The following is a 16,860-nucleotide window of genomic DNA, read 5'->3' on the forward strand; positions in this document are numbered from 1 at the left end:
AAGAAAAGCTGCCCAAGTGCCGTCAAAGATGGTCGAATTGTAAGATGAGAGGCCAGTACACTCCATAAATGTAACAAATTTCTCGACTGGAAAGTCTCTCCTAATGTCATGTCTGTCATGTCAGTTACCCTCCAGCACCTTGCATCTGGAAAGACTGGAATCGTTCTTCGGGATTTGCAGGCTAACATGTGACAGTCCTGGGAGATGTCGAAGGGCACAGGGGGTGCAGCAAACACATTTGACTGGAATCCTTTCTTCAGAGAAGAGGCCAAAACCGGCCTGAGGCCTGATAGACTGTGAATTTTCTTCTTTTCAATCACATAAGTAAGTTTTTGATTTTACACTTCTACTCAAAATAAAAAGGATTTGCCATGCTTGGTTACATTTTTTTTCTCAATTAAATCCTGATGATTTTTTTTTTTATTTCTTTAGAAAACTTGGATAAAATAATTTAATTTTTTAAATGGATTCAGTTACCATTCCTTATTTGAATAAATTAATTAAAATTTCAGTTGGTTGAGCTGCAAGACTGCAGAGAATCTAAATCAAAGGGAACCTTTTGAAGACATGAGCCCCCAATCACGAGGACAAACCCCATCATCAGAGCAGCAAGCCGGATATCATCTTTTTGGCACTTTTTGCACAGACTTCTGATGAATAAAACAGAAGGTAGGACAAAATAATTTATTTAAAAGTTTAGGGTGACATTTTTTATTTAAAAAAGAAAAATTGTGCAACTTATTCACATCTTTATTTTGTCATGCAAAAAGCGACAGGGACGAAACAGTGTTTGAGACACTAAATTATCCCGGTCGGGGATAACTTATTTGATCGCCCAGGGACCTTTGCAGCGTTGCGAAAATGGAGTTAGTCGAAAGTTTAATCTCGAGTTGTGTGACACGTCTTGTTACATGAGTTGGAACATGTTCGGTTGTTCTGCCAGCCGTTCTCGCCTTCAGTCAAACACATTTTTCAGCACAAGTGGGCACAAGGCCAGCGCGAAAGTGAATTTGGCACCGCAGCCTGCCGATGATGAGATCGCGCGGCCCGAATTTATGGCCCCGAACTAAATCTGATGGAAATTTTATTTCCCTGCCAAAAGAGGTGCGGAAAAAATGAAACAAATGCAAGGAAAAGAATAGTATTATTTTTTTCACATAATTTTCGGTTTCGAGTCAAAGTGACCTTTTAATGCCTTGGGAAGATAAATATATCAGAGATATTTAATGCTGCTAAATAATTAGTGAACCCCCAGTGAAAATAAAGTAGCAAAAGTCATTGCATGCAGATTAAACCCTGACCTGAATTTGAAAATAAAAATTAGGCATTTTATTCCACAAGAGGATTAAATCAAATGTTTAAATGAGACAAAAAGCACCATTGAGTAAATTGAGTTTAAATTTTTATCAATTTTATTTTTTTTTTTTTGTAAATGAAACTGAAATATTTTTAATTTTGAAATAATCATATGTATGACAAATGCAGCTCTTCGCGCAATTTGAAAAATGTCAGATGTGAATTCTGCGGTTGTGGTTATAATCCTACAATGAGAACGGAAATCAAGAGAAGGGAGAAGGCTGAAATAATTTTAAACTGGAAATTAATGAAAGAATACATAATTATTAAAATGAAAATTTTTTAAAGTTGTTTTACTCACATTATGTGAATATTTCTAGAACAATAATTTATTAAACCATTTTCATTTGAAACATACACAAAATATTGAAGAAATGAACAAAAAGGTTACTATATTACGAGTAGAAATAAATCAAACTTTATAGGGGCTCTTTATTGGCATTGTCACATCAAGTATTTACAACTTTAACTGGAGTCATTATTTTTGGCAATTGTTGGAAAATGAAAATAATAATTATAATCTAAACACAATTGTTGTAAATACTTGATTTGACTTGACAACGAGTTCAAAATACTTATAAATTACTTAATTACCTTTTTTTTAAATTTTAAACAACACCGTTAGAAAATACAAAAATTTATAAAATCCTGATACTGATTTCATTAGATCTGAAAAAGCAACAAAAATAAAATATTTCCTCTGTGTGTTTTCAGAAAATTCATGCTCGTTAATATCCTCTTTATTTTCAAGCGAGAGGGTTGAAAAAGATACAGTTTTATCGAATGTGTAAAAAGGCAATGTTTTACTAATTTGAAATATAAAACCGGTCCAAAAAAGTTGGTTCAGAATTTCCCTTAATTTGGTTAAAAGCATTTTCCACCGTTCATTTTATATTTTTTGGGCGCCGCAAAAATATCCAAAGGGGTGGATTTAGTACTTTGTGTCAGAACGGCTTTTTGCTCAGAGGATTAATTCGCAATTATTATTATGATGACATGCGTGGTGACGACAAACTTAATTACATGCCAACGCGCCGCCTACACGTTTGCGTGCAAAAATTGATTTTCTTTTTTAATTTTGGAGGAAGAAGAAAGTTTTTGTGCAATCTGACGTTGGTTAGGTCTTATTAAGCAGGCGCGCGCGAATAATATCAGAGAGCGAGGCGCAGAACAAGAACGTGTGTCGTCCCTAGGGAAATTAGTGGGCGAGGTCGGCCAATTTGTCGCTCCGACTGTTAGAGTGCGAAACTTGTGCAGGATTATTTTTCGCTAATGCCTCTAATAAAAGCAGCAGCGGCCCAAAGAAAGAAAGAAAGAGAGGCACAAAGAATGAAAAAACCCTGCTTTTTTCTGCTCAAATACAAAAACGATTTTGTCCTGCGTAAAACCAGAGAATAAAAGAAAAGAAGAAAAATCAAGGAATTTTGTTGATGTGAATGAAAATTGTATGTTTAAAGACAAAAATGCTATTAATTAATATTCGTTACGTTGATTTTTGTATTTTACTTTTAAATTATCATGAAAATCGTGTAAAATGAGTTGGAAATTTTAATTCTTTCTTAAAGTGTTTTTTTTCTGCAAATGATACTATCAAATGATTTTTGTTTCAAAATGAAATAATTTTTTTTGCATATTTTTTCTTCTTCTGGAAATCTGGCAGCCATTTTTAAAAAATACATCTTGGAAAGAAAATTCTGAGCAAAATCTGAAAATTAAGGCAATTAAATTACAGAATTTCAGTGCAAATTTATTAAATTTGAATACTAATTTTAGCTTTTACATCTCTAAAATCAATATTCATAATTGTGTGTGCGTTTTCGTGAAGTTGAGCGCGTTAATTGTTGCTCTAGCTTTCCCTTTTAAGGGTTGAAAAAGAGAATTAGTCTCATTGAATGTGTGGAAAGACCAAATATTTTCTTAACCAAAACACTGAAGGGGTGCGAAGGGAAATGCGCGTACACTTCAAGTGGCGTGGCTAATTGGATGAGAGTACACGTTATGCAAATGTGAAGGGAACCGAAGCGAAAACGGCAAAGCAAGAAAGAAAAAAAAAAGAAGCCAGGCAAGGAGCAACAGCGCTAATTATGTTGGCAGCAGCCAAAGCAACAAGCGCCCTATTCTCAATTCAGCTCGCGGCCAAAGATGGGCTGAAAAGAAATTCAGCGCTTTTGTCTTTTTCAACCCTACTTCATAATCAAAATGAAATCATACAAAAGCACAGTAAGGGAAAAGATGTAAAATTTCAATAATTTTTCAAAAACTGAAAAGAAATTTACATTTAATTAAATTTAAGGATAATTTTGAAAAGTCCCTAAACATTTAAAGGGGATTTAGAACTTATGAATAAATACTTTTTTAACTTATTTCCTTAGATTTTTTAATTGATATTGAAAGTTATTTTAAGAAATAAATCTGATATGAATTTTATGAAAAATAAACAATGATGTGAAAAAGTTCAGTCATTAATCATCATCATTATGCAATCGCTTTTTTGTCACTTTTTAAGAAAAGAGCTGCAGACAACTTGAAGCAGGCACTTGAGATCAAGTCATTACTGCGCACGGTGGAAGTAACAGCGAGGGCGGAATCGTGTCTGCTTCCCCATTCCACCCCGTTTTACAGAGACAATAAAGAGAGCTGGCCGTGCGGCGACAAAGGCGAGTTAACAAAGGCATCCCTTCCTTTGGCTTGACCGAAAGAGAGACGACGTCTGAATAATCTCTGGACTTCTTCCTTAACCCCCGAGTCAAAAGAGTTGTAAACGAAAATGGGGAGGTGCCGGCCGGCCAGCGACCTTTTTGCCACCCTGCACGCTACTTTTCTTTTTTTGTTCTGATACGCCTTCCGTTACACAAAGTGTATACGCGCGCGGCACAGCCGATGGAACTTATCAATATGCTGATGCGTCCGCCGACCGTCCCTGTCAGGTACGGACTGTCCACCACAAAATAATTAGAAGTAAAAAAATTCCGCGAAATTAACCAAGAAAGTTGTTCGGAAATATTAACAATGATTGAGAAAAAAAGTTTCTCGGACATTTTATTGAAAGCTGTAATTTTCATCATACAATCGGAAAGTGGTGGGGACAAATGTAACCATCAATCAGAGCAGAATCAGAGGAAAAAAGTTCTTTATTGATCATCTAATTTGAAACATTTCAATCAAAATTTATGCCTGGCTTTGAGTCCTTTCAATAGCATTAGTTTCATTGATTTTATGTACAGTTTTATTTAGTTGAAAATAGTGAAATTAAAATTTTCTTCCTGATTTTAGGCAATTTTGGACTCCAGTCCGTGCCTGTGTTGGGAATAGCCTTCGGAGGGAAATGTGCGTGAGCTGCTGAATGTGGCGGATTCCGTAGCTCTTTCAGGCCTCGCCGAACAGGAGGCAACTAGCGGCCTCGGGCAGATCTCTATACTTTTCGCCTCCCGTCGCCCCGCTTCCATTTTTACATAAATTTTACTGCTCTCGATAGTCCATTTCCGAGCGGCGATAGCAAAAAATATACTGAGAGCTAGAAGCGCCCCTTTGCTGCTTTATTTTCAGCCAAATTTGTGGCCAAAGAGGAGCGTTTGCAATAAAGTTGTAATGTTTGCTCTTTTATGGGCGGGATGGGGAAAATCGCAATTTCCAAGGCCAATTTTTCTGATGGATTTCTGCGGAAAACTAACAACAGTTTTTGTCAGTAGAATAGTAAAAAAATCCGTTTCTATTAATATCAATTATTTTTACTTTGTATGTATAAATTTATTTAAAGGCTCTAAATGATAGAAGTTTTTTTATAATTTCTTGTGAAATAAAACGACTGGGCAGCACTTTTCGCAGTCGCGCAACTTTTCCAGTCGGCAAAGTTGAATTCTAATTAAACGGACTGAATAAATAATGAGCTCCAATTAAACGCGACCGTCGGTCGGTTTTGTTGAAGAGGGCGTCCTCTTGAGAGTGCGGGTCGGAACTTCTCGATATATATGGCAGATATCGACTATTCTCCGAAATGATTGGCACCCCCCTTTTGCAGCTCCAGTGCGCGTGGTGTGCCCTGAATATCTTGGTCGGTTCCGACGGCCGGCCGGCTCATTTCCTCTTTCGGCACCACGCGCCATTTTCAAATAAAAGGAAAAGAGAAAGGCCCCTTCAAACCGAGATGAGGCGAAAGAAAGTCCGTCGGCCGGATATGAACTGGCACTGGCGAATCAACCAGCACCCTCTTCATACGGGCCGAATGCGAAATAACGCATGCAAAATCACTAAATAAAACGATCATTTTTTTGAAATAAAAAATACTGGAAATAATCCATATTTATCCATCCATTAATTAACAGCACCGAGATGACTTTTCACAAATCCTACCTAAAAAATTAAACCGTGGTAAAATCCCTGAACTTACATGGCGCACATAGATGGTTTTTAGCCTTTTCACAAATCAACCGATCTGCTTTGTTTTAATTAAATAATTACTTACAGTTTATCTATCTTTTTTTCTTACAACTCGATTTTATGAACATTCGGGAAAAAAGCGAAATAATAACTTTTAAAAGCTATGACCCTGGTGGTTTAAGGTGTAAAAACCTGACATTTTTAAAGTTCTTAATTATATCTGATTGTTAAAAGCTGAAAGACGATTAAATTCAATAAATGAACTACTTGTATTATTTGCCACATTTTTTTTATCACAAGGCCAAATTGAAATTTTTGATTTTCAATGAAAAAAATTTCTCAAGAGCGAGAAAGATGTCACTCGCCTTTCCCGTATGCTGAGCGTGCCTTCTGCAAGGGAGCTCAGATTTGGCCCGCGGAAATCCACGCGGCCGCACTGCCGAGTCGGCGGGACGGGAGAGGCTAATTTTCGATTTATTGCCAATACCGGCGGTGGCAGCGGCATTTTGATATAAATCACTGTCGGCCGCCTCAGCAACGCCGTGAAAATTGCAAATTACGTGTACAGCGATTTGTCCGCGCGGAATTTATTGGACCCTTTGTGGCGCCAATCGATCCAGCACTTCTATCTCCCAACTTTGCTCTTTCCGCCGAAAACTCAAATTCTCAAAACTGAAAATTAGAATTTGAAAGAAATACAAGTTTTATTTACAGCAGATTCGCAAAGCATTGAAACGGATGCTCACTTTTCTTAAAATCACTTATATTTTCATTTTCCATCAATTGATTTAATTCTGAAATTTTTGTTTGAATCTTTATCGTGATCTTTTCACATTCATAGAAACAAATTACCCGTCGATAAGCTTTGATGCTAAGTTCTATTTTTATATTGAAATTCGCTACACTTAATTCATTAAATTTTCCAATTTGCCAATCCAGATTTTATATTTTATTTTACGGCGTGCTGCGTATGTACTAATAACTGCAGACCATTGTGATTTGAATCAAGTGTCAGCTGAACTGGAAGAGCACTCTGTGCAATCTAATTAGTGGACGCGCGCGCAATTATTATGATTTGAACGGCGATAATTGCGTCAATTAGCGATGGGCGGGCGTGTGCGCGCCAATTGAAAATTACACGTTCCGAGACCGCGCCACTCGTGAAAGAATTCAAGCTCTCGTGGGTATGCAACCGGCCGGACGGTGGTGTCGTGCGGGAAGTCGATCCGGAATCCGATCAGGCGTCGACCGAACTGGAAAAAGTGGCTTTCGGCCCCAGCAGCTCCTCGCACAGCGAAAATTTCTGAACGTTGAAATTGAAAGGATATTTAATAATAATTCTTCGGCTTAATTATTTTTTCCAACAACGGAAAATTTTAATTAAAAATTCAATTAAATTCAATCTAAAATTTACTTTCTGCGCATATTTCAATTAGTTTTAATAGTTCAATCCCTTGAATCCCTCAAAGCAGATTTATTTAAACAACTTCAGAATATTCAAAAACTGAAAGCTCCGGATGCCAAATTATATAATTATTATATAATTGTTCGTAATTGCCTATCTTAACGAGAAGATTTCAAATTTTTATCACAAGGATGATTTTGAAATTGAAAGTAACGATCAATTGGATTATATTTTTTACTTCCAAAATTACAACTGTTTAAAAATTTAAAAATCTTCATAAAGTTTCATCCAAATATTAGTTTAAATTTTAAATTCAAAAATAAGCATAATATGTTGAGAATAATTCAAAACGTGAACTTTTTGTATTTATTTATTCCCTTATTGTTAGGAATATCTTTATTTACAATTTTTTTTTGGTGTGAATGGATATTTCATCTGGTTTTGGTTTTGATTGATTGACACTATGCGAATGGAGAATTTTGCGATTCATTTTGCGTGCGGCTCAGAGTACTCGCGGGTCCGTCCGACAACAGATGTTGTGTGTTTGCGAAATGCTGTGTGTGTCTGTATCGGGTGCGCGCGCCAAAATAAATAGCCTGTTGTGTGTATTTTGCAGAGGCGCAATAACACGGCCGGCGCTGTTTGGTTGTGGGTGGCCCTGTTACAATGCGCCCCCCGGCCGGCTTATTGATCTGCTCACCTCCCCACACTATATGCAACCAGCGTCCCTCTAATGCGTCCCGATTGCCCATCCACCGTGTGCATCCGTCAGTATCACGGCTAGTGTGCGTTTCGCGCCCCACATTCCACTTCAGCCAATCAATAAAATTCCTCTAAAAAATTCACAAAAAAATCATTGGTTCGTGCCGCAATTTTATAAACTAAATCCTTGCGAATTTAAATAAATTACATAGCGAGTCTAAGAAACGCTGTTAGGGAAAAATTATGAAAATTTCAGGGTTTATTGTAAAGTTTTTGTATTTAGTTGATCAAATACAAATTTCATATATATTTTTGTAACAAAAGAAATTATTTTATTCTTATTATTATGTTAAAAATATAAATTTGTAATAGTTCAAACTACAAAATGATTTAATGATTTGAAAGACTTTTTATCTTTCAATCCTTATCTATTTCACGTTAAGCTCTTTGCGTTTTTTTTTTAACGGTTGTCAGGATTTGTAAATAAAATCCGAGCAATCAAACACTTTGTCCACAAAAGCAGCGACACCCAATCGGAGAAATTTGATTACAAAGAGCGCTCGGAAACAAGTGTCATGCGAAAAATCAACTTTTTCACATTTCGCCTGTGAATAAAAACCAGAGGGTGAAACTGACGCCGCTGACGTCACTGTGTTGTAGTGTGTATGTTTGCAGGCCCTTCACACTACACGGACCGTTGGACGGACGGGCGGACGCTTGATTAGTGCACGCATTGATCGGTCCAGTGACCATATTTGGCCTGCAGAGTCAGGCATTCCGAACTCAACTCCAAACACCAGTAAACAGAAATCAAAACAAAACAGTAATCCACATTCGAATATGTTTTCATGGTAATGCAAAAAATTTGAAAAATGATCGGTCTTAACGCATTATTTTTAACTTTGTTTTGAAATGTAGTATTTGGGGGTGGGGGCATTGTCTTTACTTTGGCGTCCTTTTAATAATATATTCAATTATTTATCCTTGATTCACGTATTTTTCAATCCAATTTCTACATAATTTGCAATTACAAATAATAAAATTATTAATTTGATCCCCTTTGATATAGAGCTAATAAAAATATTCTCAAAATTTAACACATTTTTTAAAATATAATTTTATTCTTGCTCCTTCTTTAATACAGTTGTTGAAATTGTGTTAAAATAAATTTGCAAAATATTTTTGTTTTGGAAATTTGGAAAATAATAAATTAGAGACATAAGATCAGTCAGTGTTTTCCGTTTTGCAGAGTGATTTTTCTTTTCGTAATTTGGAGTCGATGAAAGAAAAGCCAATTCAATCCCTTGCACCTTTTTCTTGGCCTTGTTTGTTTTGGAAGGGTCTGTGGGCTCAGCAGCCAAAGGAAAGGAAGAGAATTTGCGACGACCCTCTTGTTATCACTCGCCACCAAACGGGAAGGGAAAGAAAGAGACGCTGCTGAATTTTTCATATTTATCTGACCTTTGAAACTCTTCAGTCATCAGTTTGAGAAGAAAAAGAATCAAACTAGGTCCAAAGGTTATCAATCGCTCTTTTTATGATGTTAGGCCCTTTTTTTGTTTAACACAAGCTTATTATGCACGAGTGGTATTTGAAATGTATAAACGGTATGAAAAAAACATCATTTATTGATTTCGTGGGAAAAAATACAGGCATTATTTTAGTGCCGAACGATTCATTTTTCACCTTTTATATTCATCTCGTTTTTAATTTTCATTAGTCAAATCTTTGAAGTAAAAACTATAGTTATGAAGTAAAATTAAAAAATTATCTTATCTGAAATATTTATTTTTATTGTATTTCATCAACATATAACATAATTATAAGGATTTTATTTTTTGACTGAAACTTTATTCAGTAAACTTTCATTTTTTTAACTTCAAGAGTATTGTTACTTATGCAAATTTCAAGTCTCTTGCAATTCCTTAAAGTGCGGATCTCTTTATAAAATATTGTTTGAGAAAAAGTGTCTTCTTCTTTTTCAAAATAAATTATATATAATTGATCAATTCCTTCTTTTCTTTCGGTACAAATTTTACAATTAATTGTCCTCTATTTGAAACTGAAATGCGTCTATAAAAGCTGTAGATCCTTTGATGTTTTCAATTACAGCAGCTTGTTGACCACGACGGAGGTCTGGAGTGATTGCTAATTCATGAATTCCAGAGAGGTTCATTAAATGTTCCATCCTAAATTGTTGACCGTAACCCAAAAATGCAAAGCTGTACAGCAATCCATCAGATTGAATTTGTACAGGTGGGTTAAAGAAGCTAGAAACTATAGTACCAGACTCTGACCCGTAGCAGAATGTACTAGAAATCTGAATAAAGGAATATTGGTTGTTATTAAGCAAGTGGGACATAGCAAATTTGTAGTGTCCTGGACATGGTTCAACGAAATTGGTTAAATCCTTCAAATGTATGCCAGTGAGGAAAATTTTCCCTTTAAAAACAGGAGGAGTTCGCACACTCAGGCCAATCGTCGCATTATTGAAATCTCTAGCTAATGGGAAATAGATTTTTGAAGTACATGGCCCTGGCTGATTGCAGCAGATGGTCAGCTCAGAGGGTTTCTTAAATCTCAAGTCTTTCCTTCGGCACAGGTGCCCTGGGAACAACTCTAGATTTTCCGTTTGAAAGGCGAGAAGAATCTTAAGTTTTTCGTCACTTGTAAGTCCGTTGTCTTCCTGGGCACAAACCTCAAGCAGTTCTTTGCCCTCAAAATTCAAGAATCTGATCAGCGTAAGAAATTCTTCGATCGACGAGTTCATCGATCTTCCCCACCGCTGCAAAGCTTTGAAAAGGTCAAACTCGTCAATAGACAGGTTTTCTCTGGTAAGCACTTTCTTGACCGCTTCTTTGGAACAATTTTCCCAGCTCGAGGATGAAACAACGTGGACGGTCTGTTTTTCAATTATCTGCAATTCATAAGTTGAATTTATTATGGAGAATAAGCATAAATGAAAATGGAATGCAAACCTCCCAACACTCCTGCAATCCGTCTGGGTGTCCCAATCTGATATGCATGCCCAACACCAGGAGTACGTTTGAGGCGTCCAGATTTTGCATCGAGACTGCGGATGCTGCCTTGAAGAGCTGCTGCATTTGCCACAAGTGTGCAAAAGTACATATTTCTGGTGCCAGTTCCACGTTCCTCTCCAATTCCGCTGCGTTCCCGTACAAGAATCTGCAACACAAACTGATTGGATATGTCTTCCTTCAACTTTTGCAGAGTCATACTGCAATGCGATGTCAAAGGCTTCGACGGAAACGTCATTGATGTTAAAATCGTCATCTGGACCTAAGCGAGTCTCAGCCAGCATTCCGTTGTAAAAAGCTCTTTCAAAGACTCGGCTACTCTTGATCAGAATCAGCTTGTGGCATTTGAACCTCTGAAAGCAATATTGTCTCTCTCAGGGTCGAAGTCTCATTCTTTGCAACCAAAAGTGGTCATTCAGTAGAAAAAGTGATGCGAGACGCTCGAACATTGGAAACAAATTTTCAATGAAAATTTTAAACCAGTCTTGAATCACTAATTAAGAAGAGGAAATGCGTTTATTTATTATTTTTATTTAATTTACTTATCAATGAAGTTAATTTTAGTTTAAAGCAATCCTCTTTGACATAAATGAATCATTTATTTTATTTTGTAAATTTCAACAAATTCAAATTAAATTGAAAGAAAAACAGACTTATGTTGCGTGAAATAAAAAAAGTCTACAAAACTGTAACGGTTTTAGGGTGAAGTTTTCCATACCCTGTCTCCAACTCTAAGGGTGCAGTCGTAGAATCTGCCAGTTTTTAACAAGTCGAGCAGATCATCATTTGGATTTCCGGTTAGACTCAAGGAGGCAATCGAAGGAACGTTTGCCATGGTGGTGAAGCGCTATTTTCACTGAAAAATCAATGAGTGAAGGAATGAGCTTCTATTGAAAATATCTAGCTTATCATGCTGATAAGATTCTTGGTGTACAAAGATTATATTAAAAGTCTACAGTCATTTCAAAAGTAATATGTGTTCTGTGTAAATATTTGCCAGCTGATAAGGAATTTCGTCTCCAAGTCAGATATTTCAATTTCTGTAATATTAAAAAGCAAAATGAAAATTTAATTAGATATTTAAAAAAAAAATAACCTATTAACAGATTCCAACTCCCATGAGTGTCACCGAAAAACTGACTTCTGGTTGGAACCTTTGAATGCTTAAAACTGTTAATTTTTTCCCGGATACAATTTCTTTTAAACCGTTGCAAACTTTGAGAATTTCTATTTGGAGCATAAACTATGGATTTACCAAAATCTGTATTTCTTGCTTCGACATCCAATTTTTAGTTCAATAAATGTTTAAATATATGTAACCTGATTTGGAATTAATTAATTAATTTATTATTGACCATGACATAGAAAGCCAGTTATTCTATATTGAATTTAATAAGAGTAGGAGTGTTCTTGTTGTTCTGTTACGCAGAGAACCGATCAAGAGTGCGCGCCTACTTTGCAAGGCTAATTGCATATAAGCGACTCGGTTCAGCAAGATCAAAGCGCTCGCGTTTAGTCGCTAAAGTGAAGAATAAAAGCCCAGAAAAGCAGGAAAGGGGGATGCAAATTACTCGCGTTGAAATATTCATCTCGTGGGACGCTTTCTTTGTGAAAAGAGGGAGCTCTTCAATCGCTGCGATCCAGCACCTAATGAAAACTGAGTATTGTATCAATAATTCAGACAAAAAACTTGCTGCTCTGACTGAAAGTTGTAGGTCAAATTGCTTCTTGATAAAATTTAATACACTTATTCGCTCATTTTGGGAATTAAAAAAAAAATAAAAAAAAATAATAATAAACAGTAAAAGAATGTCGAAGGTTTACAAATCAAATAATATTTGTTTTGACCGGAATTTTTATTTTTATTTTCAAATTAAATTATGTATGTTTTTTAAATCATTCTTTTATTTGAAACTCATTTGAGTACAAACTTCAACTTAACTAAGAGAATTTTACAAAGCAGTTTGTAATGTGGAGCGCGATACGTCATTTATTAAAATTCAACTATCTATTTTATTGTGAAAGTGATAAATTTCTGAAATATAAACTTAGAACGGAATTGAGAGTCAAATCCTATTTTTAAATACTAATAATGAGTTTGAGGATTTGCCCTTTTGATTTAGAGGGAAGACCAGTTAAGGGGTAGGGGGATGAAGCAGCCCCGAGCGCATGTGTAGCGCGTTCGCCGGCAGAGGAAGGAGCGTGTCAGTCCAGTCAGTCTTGGCTTCTCGCACGGCTCCTTTCTCCACAGCCACTCTCGCCCACCCCACGTGCTTTATCTCGCGCGCCAAAAACTCGCAACGGATTTTTTTCTGCTCCGACGACACAAAGAAAGACACGCACTCATGACAATTTCGCCTACGAACTGCGCTTAGACACAGGTCAGAAATTTTTCAAATTTCTAAACAAATAACAATTTTTTGTGATTGAAAAATATTTTAAATTGCAACGATATTACAGGGGAAAAAATTACTTAAAAATATATACAGCTTCTGCTAATTATCAAATAAAACATGGAAAACTTCACGTAGCAATTTTAAGTTTTAAAATTTACAATAAACTTAATTGTCTTCTTCCTTTAACATGTTTTGTTATAACTAATATTTTATTTTTACTCTTTATCAATAGCAGTAAATTATGAAATAAAAATTGTTACGAAGTGCATAAAAAGCAATTTTAATTTGAGGCGGAAACAAAAATTTGATTTCATTGTTTTTCTTTTTCATAAGAAGTTCACTTCTGTAAACATGAAATTTGAAATTTTTTGCATCATAATGCAAGTTTTTTGAACGTGGCTAACACATTTTGGAACCCAATTATTCACAAGATAATTGTAATTTTTTAACTGATATTTTTGAAACTCGGATTGACCTTTTTTCACTGAATAATATGAAATGGTTTTGGATTCTTAAATTTAAATGAAAATGGAATATTATCAAATTTGAACACTTTGAATTTTTAAATAACGATCTGTACTTTATTAATTCCGAAAATAAGATTGAAAATTTAATCGATTTTTTGCCTTAAAATTTATAGTCCAGGATCTGAAATCCGATTTTTCCCCTGCGGAAATAGTAATTAAAAAGATGACTGCTTTAATTTATTTTGGTTCTCCTTTTCATGAGCTTTTCAAAATTACACCTCTTCCCATACTTTTTTTATATTTGGTCTGCTCGCCCTTCCCCTTCTTTCCTGCGCGCAACAAACTCAAAATTAACGCCGTGTGCACAAAAAAGTTGAAAACTCTGCGTCTTTTCTCTCCCTCTCTTGTGTTAATGACGGCGAGAGGATGATTATTATTATTTCTCAATTGCTCTCCCTCACTTTTTTTTCTTGCTCAGAATTTTTAATGACTGCGTCGCTCTCACATTTTTTTTTCGCAAATGGAATCGCGTTGCCGGAGAGTGAAGAGGAAGAATTTGCGAGGCGAAAAAAATTAAAATTTTCTCATTTCTGCGACGACTCTTCTAAAAATTCTACTAAGTAATTTAGCCTTTAGTTTATTGCTTCTTCAAATCATACTATTTATTGTTATTATATACTTAATAATTTATTTATAATGAGGAGTTTGGAAAGGTGACTCTCACAATCAAAACTTCATTTTTTATTTAATAAAAAAAAAAAAATGAAATAAAGCTTAAAATAAAAAAATTTTATCTGCTGAATTTTTTATTAGCAAAATCCATCTAGTTGTTTTGCAACTTTTAATGATTTTCAATTGCCCCTTATTTATGTAGACTTGTAGAGCATATTTTTTGTTTAATTTTTTTTAACGATGTATTTAAAAAAATTTATCTGTGGCCGCAACCGCAGAAGGAAGTAAACATATTTACCCACTTATACTTTCATTCACGTGTTTCAAGAATCTTTTAAAGCCTACAGAAAATCAGAAATACAAAAATTATGTTATCTAAAATGCAATTATTTCCATATTATTTTGTATCATAATAGAGGTGATTTAGAAGATAAATTATTTCTTACTTCAATAATTTATATCTATTTTTTTTATTCATTTCTATTAAATTCTATCTAGATATATTCAGGATTATAAACAATTAGAACTTTAATTTTCATTGTTATGTTCAAATTGAACAGAAAATTTTTATTTTTGGGGGAAAACAAATAATTTTATTGAATGTATTGAAAGTTATATTCCATTTTTATTTCAAGTTAATAAAAGATAACAAAGCGTTGCATTCAATAGGTTGTTCGCAGACAAAATTGTAATTGTAATCGCACGGATTCGTGCTCAGTTTCTTGTCTTCATACCAAGTAATATAAACGCAATCCTGCGTCTTGTTCGCTTTGTTCGACCACAACGGGCTGTTTAATTCCAGTTTCAATCCATCGTGCCAACGGAAGTTCTTTTGACTTTCGCCCTCGGAATTTCGTGCCGACACCCACCAAGCGGTTTCTTTTAAAAATCAATAAAAATAATTCCGAAATTTCTTTCCATTTTTGACTTACTGCTTCCTACAATTTTCTGGGCCTCGTCCGTCACCACCCTGAAGTCGTTTGAATCTTTCAGAGAGGCCAAGTGCAGACCTTGCCTGTTGCAGGTCTCTTTAGCCACAGACCACGCAACCTATCGGTACCAAAATTTGTGTGAAATCTACAATTTTTAAAAAGAGAATCAATGTTACTTGGGTGTCATTGAACGAGTACTTCTTGCCGTTCACCAACGTCACCAGTTTTGCCGAATCTTAAAAAAGGGAAAAATAAAATCTTAGATCTGATGGTCATTCATGTTTTAAATAAAATGAACAGGACAATTTTAATTTTGAAAATTTAAATCATATTTTAGGCAAATAATGTTGTGATTTTTTAGAAGAATTCGTATAATTGATTTGATCTTTAAATTAATTAAGATGATCTAATTAAAAATTAACCAACATGTCATAGTTTCAAAAAGCTATAGAAATTATATATAAAATTAGTTTTGATTTTATCTCAATTGTTTCCATATTATTTCTAGGTTCATTTTTTATTATTTTTCTACTCACTGCTGAGTTTGCAATCGGCCGGGTGTTTTAATATCTGGAATTTAAAAAAAATTGTGCTTTTTAATGTAAAAAATTTAATATTTTGACCTGCTGCTGAAATTGTTCTTCCAATTCGTTCAACGTTTGGTTAATATTCTTCAGCTTTTGCGCCAACTCATTCCCGTCCTGTATACTCTGTGAAAACATTAAATATTTTCAAATATTTAGCATTTTCCACCAAAATCAACAGTATTCGAATTTCAAATATTAATTCTTTATTTTTTTTGCTTCACTTACTTTAGCAGTGAAGAGGAAGTAGTGAAGCAGGTTGACGCCGATTAAGGCTAAGGCGACAAAAATGACAACGACGACAATGCAGACCGACCGCTTCATGTCTTCCTTTTCCTTGGGGGCGTTTGGGGCAAAGGGGGCTGAGGGGGTTCTATTGAGTAGCTCAATAGGAGCGGAACTGTAATTCGGGGACCCCCTTAATGAATATGGCACGTCGTATACTTCTTCCTCTGTTTTCATATTTGAAATGAGCTCAAATAGAACAAAACATGTTTTTATATTCCTGAAAGGCTAAGAGATAAAATGAAGTCAAAACCACAAAACCATTTTTAACTTGTGGAATGAGAGAATTATCCTTTTCCTATTTAACAAAATTTGATTGAACTATTTATTAAATTACTCCGAGTAGTCACAAAACTCCATGATTTTCATGGAAAATTTCAAAGAAGCCAAAACAAATTGCAAAGAAACTAAAATGTCATTTTTTTTTTAAATTTTACGCAGACCTTAGGTATTTTTATTACAAATTGAATGCTCTTAGATGAATAAAATGTGAGTAAAAAGTAAAATATAGGATGGATGTGTGTTTGAATTTTGAAAATTGTGTGGAGAAATATGAACCGTGGAAATGAATACAAATTGGGTGTGTCGCGCGCGCAGGTCTGTCGAGAGAATAATTCATGGTTGGTCACCATCCTGCCTATGGGGG

General features: G+C 35.0%; 3 protein-coding genes across 8 annotated transcripts in view; 1 reads left to right on the forward strand and 2 right to left on the reverse strand.

The window, feature by feature from the left end:
• LOC132204857 (cell adhesion molecule Dscam2-like) overlaps positions 1-16,860 on the forward strand; it is a 104,432-nt gene that overhangs the window by 285 nt on the left and 87,287 nt on the right. For 4 of the 6 annotated variants that reach the window (XM_059633701.1, XM_059633697.1, XM_059633700.1 and 1 more), the window contains exons 2-4: positions 1-70; positions 125-324; positions 513-669. The gene's annotated coding sequence lies outside the window, so the exon portion shown is untranslated. Of the gene's footprint in view, positions 71-124; positions 325-512; positions 670-13,111; positions 13,260-16,860 lie in introns of those variants that run through there. The other 2 variants (XM_059633698.1, XM_059633699.1) reach the window with 2 other exon arrangements.
• On the reverse strand, positions 9,625-11,734 carry LOC132204860 (kelch-like protein 41). Its single transcript, XM_059633705.1, has 4 exons — positions 11,597-11,734; positions 11,080-11,231; positions 10,819-11,026; positions 9,625-10,757 (listed from the first exon to the last, which is right to left on the reverse strand). Exons 1-4 carry the CDS (start codon positions 11,711-11,713, stop codon positions 9,882-9,884), a joined length of 1,353 nt encoding a protein of 450 aa, XP_059489688.1. The 5' UTR covers positions 11,714-11,734; the 3' UTR covers positions 9,625-9,881.
• LOC132204546 (uncharacterized) lies at positions 15,031-16,444 on the reverse strand. The gene is made up of 6 exons (XM_059633107.1): positions 16,158-16,444; positions 15,969-16,055; positions 15,882-15,915; positions 15,522-15,580; positions 15,346-15,463; positions 15,031-15,292 (listed from the first exon to the last, which is right to left on the reverse strand). Exons 1-6 carry the CDS (start codon positions 16,389-16,391, stop codon positions 15,039-15,041), a joined length of 786 nt encoding a protein of 261 aa, XP_059489090.1. The 5' UTR covers positions 16,392-16,444; the 3' UTR covers positions 15,031-15,038.

The sequence above is a fragment of the Neocloeon triangulifer genome, unplaced genomic scaffold (assembly GCF_031216515.1).
Source record: "Neocloeon triangulifer isolate White Clay Creek 2 clone unplaced genomic scaffold, ASM3121651v1 ptg000022l, whole genome shotgun sequence".
Classification (NCBI taxonomy): Eukaryota; Metazoa; Arthropoda; class Insecta; order Ephemeroptera; family Baetidae; genus Neocloeon; species Neocloeon triangulifer.

Excerpts from the sequence above, each read along its gene's own strand:
- LOC132204860 (XM_059633705.1), bottom strand. The coding sequence starts at position 11,713 with ATGGCAAACGTTCCTTCGATTGCCTCCTTGAGTCTAACCGGAAATCCA. Across the intron at positions 11,027-11,079 it reads GCCTTTGACATCGCATTGCA|ATTCTTGTACGGGAACGCAG; the intron begins GTATGACTCTGC and ends TTTGTGTTGCAG. Across the intron at positions 10,758-10,818 it reads GATTGCAGGAGTGTTGGGAG|ATAATTGAAAAACAGACCGT; the intron begins GTTTGCATTCCA and ends TATGAATTGCAG.
- LOC132204546 (XM_059633107.1), bottom strand. The coding sequence starts at position 16,391 with ATGAAAACAGAGGAAGAAGTATACGACGTGCCATATTCATTAAGGGGG. Across the intron at positions 15,916-15,968 it reads AAGAACAATTTCAGCAGCAG|ATATTAAAACACCCGGCCGA; the intron begins GTCAAAATATTA and ends TTTAAATTCCAG. Across the intron at positions 15,581-15,881 it reads GGCCGATTGCAAACTCAGCA|ATTCGGCAAAACTGGTGACG; the intron begins GTGAGTAGAAAA and ends CCCTTTTTTAAG.